General features: G+C 44.9%; 1 protein-coding gene across 1 annotated transcript in view; it reads right to left on the bottom strand.

The window, feature by feature from the left end:
* Positions 1-1,632, bottom strand: part of dcc (DCC netrin 1 receptor) — a gene marked incomplete at both ends in the record, with an annotated part of 58,745 nt that overhangs the window by 6,848 nt on the left and 50,265 nt on the right. Inside the window, 1 exon segment of the mRNA XM_014030000.1 lies at positions 1,261-1,377. Coding sequence (XP_013885454.1) covers positions 1,261-1,377 — 117 coding nt within the window.

Below are 1,632 nucleotides of genomic sequence, written 5' to 3' on the forward strand. Positions count from 1 at the left end.
GAAGAAGTCTCTTGGAGGAGAGACGAAACGTTTCATTAGAGAAGAACCCGTCCAGAAGACCTATACAATTTATTTTCTTTCTGCAAACATTTAGTTTGTTCTGGTTGATCAGCTGAGGCGGCCATGTTGGATTAGTCTCAGACAGGGACCAACTGTAGAGAAACGTTCAGTCCTGATGTTTCTGATGTTTCTGTTAACGTTTGATGAAAAATGTTGTTTTTGTTGATTTATTGAATGAAGCAGTGTTTTTAAAGAAAAGCAGCGTTTCTCTCCTGACGGTGAGCGAYGTGTTCGGAGCTTCAGTCACTCGTCTGATCCTTATATCTGCTTCAACCACCCTGAACCACTCTGTCCTCGTCCTCCACTCAGCTCCTGTGATTGTCCCGTCTGTCCTCAGAGTCGTTCCAGGAAAACAGGGCTAATTATGGTCTCTGCAGACTGAACTCAAGTGTCTGATTTTCTCTGGCTGAGCTCTGTGGGTTTTTATCTGAAGGACTTCTGTTYCTCCCAGGAGGACGGTCTGACGGGGGCTCAGCCCCGCCTCTCTGCTCAGAAACACCACGGCTCGTCACCAACGTTAAAGATCCTTACAGACGYCTGTGGCTTTAAGATTTGTTCAAACCAGTTCTGTTATGACTGGAGGAACGGTTCTTCAACAGTGATTTAAAGACATTAGTCCTGCGAGCTGCAGAGGACGGAGGAACAAGAACAGACGGTTTGAACTCTGCTGAAAACATTTWAAACGCTGGATGTCGTTTCTGATTCTCTTTCAGCTGCAGAAAGATGGCGGCTGAAGTTAAACATTTAAAGCTCAGTAATTTGCAGAGCGGCTGAAGGAAACGACCCACTTCGTTCTTCAGCTCGCTGCAGCCGACTAATGAGCCAAACGCTCCACAAAGCTACGTGACGACAAAGAGAGAGCAGCCGAAGGTTTCTGAGGAGCATCTGTGAGGTCGTTAACGCCGGGAGAACTTCACAGTTTGAGTCGTGTCTGAAGCTGATCCTCAGTTTGTGACGAACCGTCGAGCAAATACTCCACAGAAACTACAGCTTGTTGGTGGAAATCATAAAACAGCCAAAAAACAAGCAGAAATAAACTGTTTGTTATGAACTCTGGCTGTTCTGTCTGCAGATAAAAACCTGAGGATTCTGTTCTGATCAGCTGAAGTTCACTAACATTAGAAACACTACAAAAACATCAGAACAAGCCTAAAACAAACATAAAACCAACCCAAGCCGGTCCAAACACGCGTTACTTACGTGTGTTGCTCGGCTGGGAGTCCATGGGAATCATCATTTTGCTCCGTGTTCCTCTGCGGGCRGCGAGGGAGCGGTCCAGCGTGGAGATACCGCTGGACGCCTCGTCGGCGTCGGCGCCTGAAACATCAGAACGTTCGGACACGTCACCGAGAAACCGAACGTAAAATAACAAGGTACAGATACAAAAAACACTGATGACTGCTGAAGTTAGCAAGAAGGAAGGAGCTGAAGTTTCAAAACAGTCACTAAAAGAAATAAATTACAAAACAGTCACTAAAAGATAAGAAAATTATTACCTAATAGGTCAAAACAAAAAAAAAAGCTACAAGCTAAAATTAGCACGATGGGAGCTAAAACTGTATTAAACAGTAT

This window comes from Austrofundulus limnaeus, unplaced genomic scaffold, assembly GCF_001266775.1.
Source record: "Austrofundulus limnaeus strain Quisiro unplaced genomic scaffold, Austrofundulus_limnaeus-1.0 Scaffold986, whole genome shotgun sequence".
In the NCBI taxonomy this organism is placed as follows: Eukaryota; Metazoa; Chordata; class Actinopteri; order Cyprinodontiformes; family Rivulidae; genus Austrofundulus; species Austrofundulus limnaeus.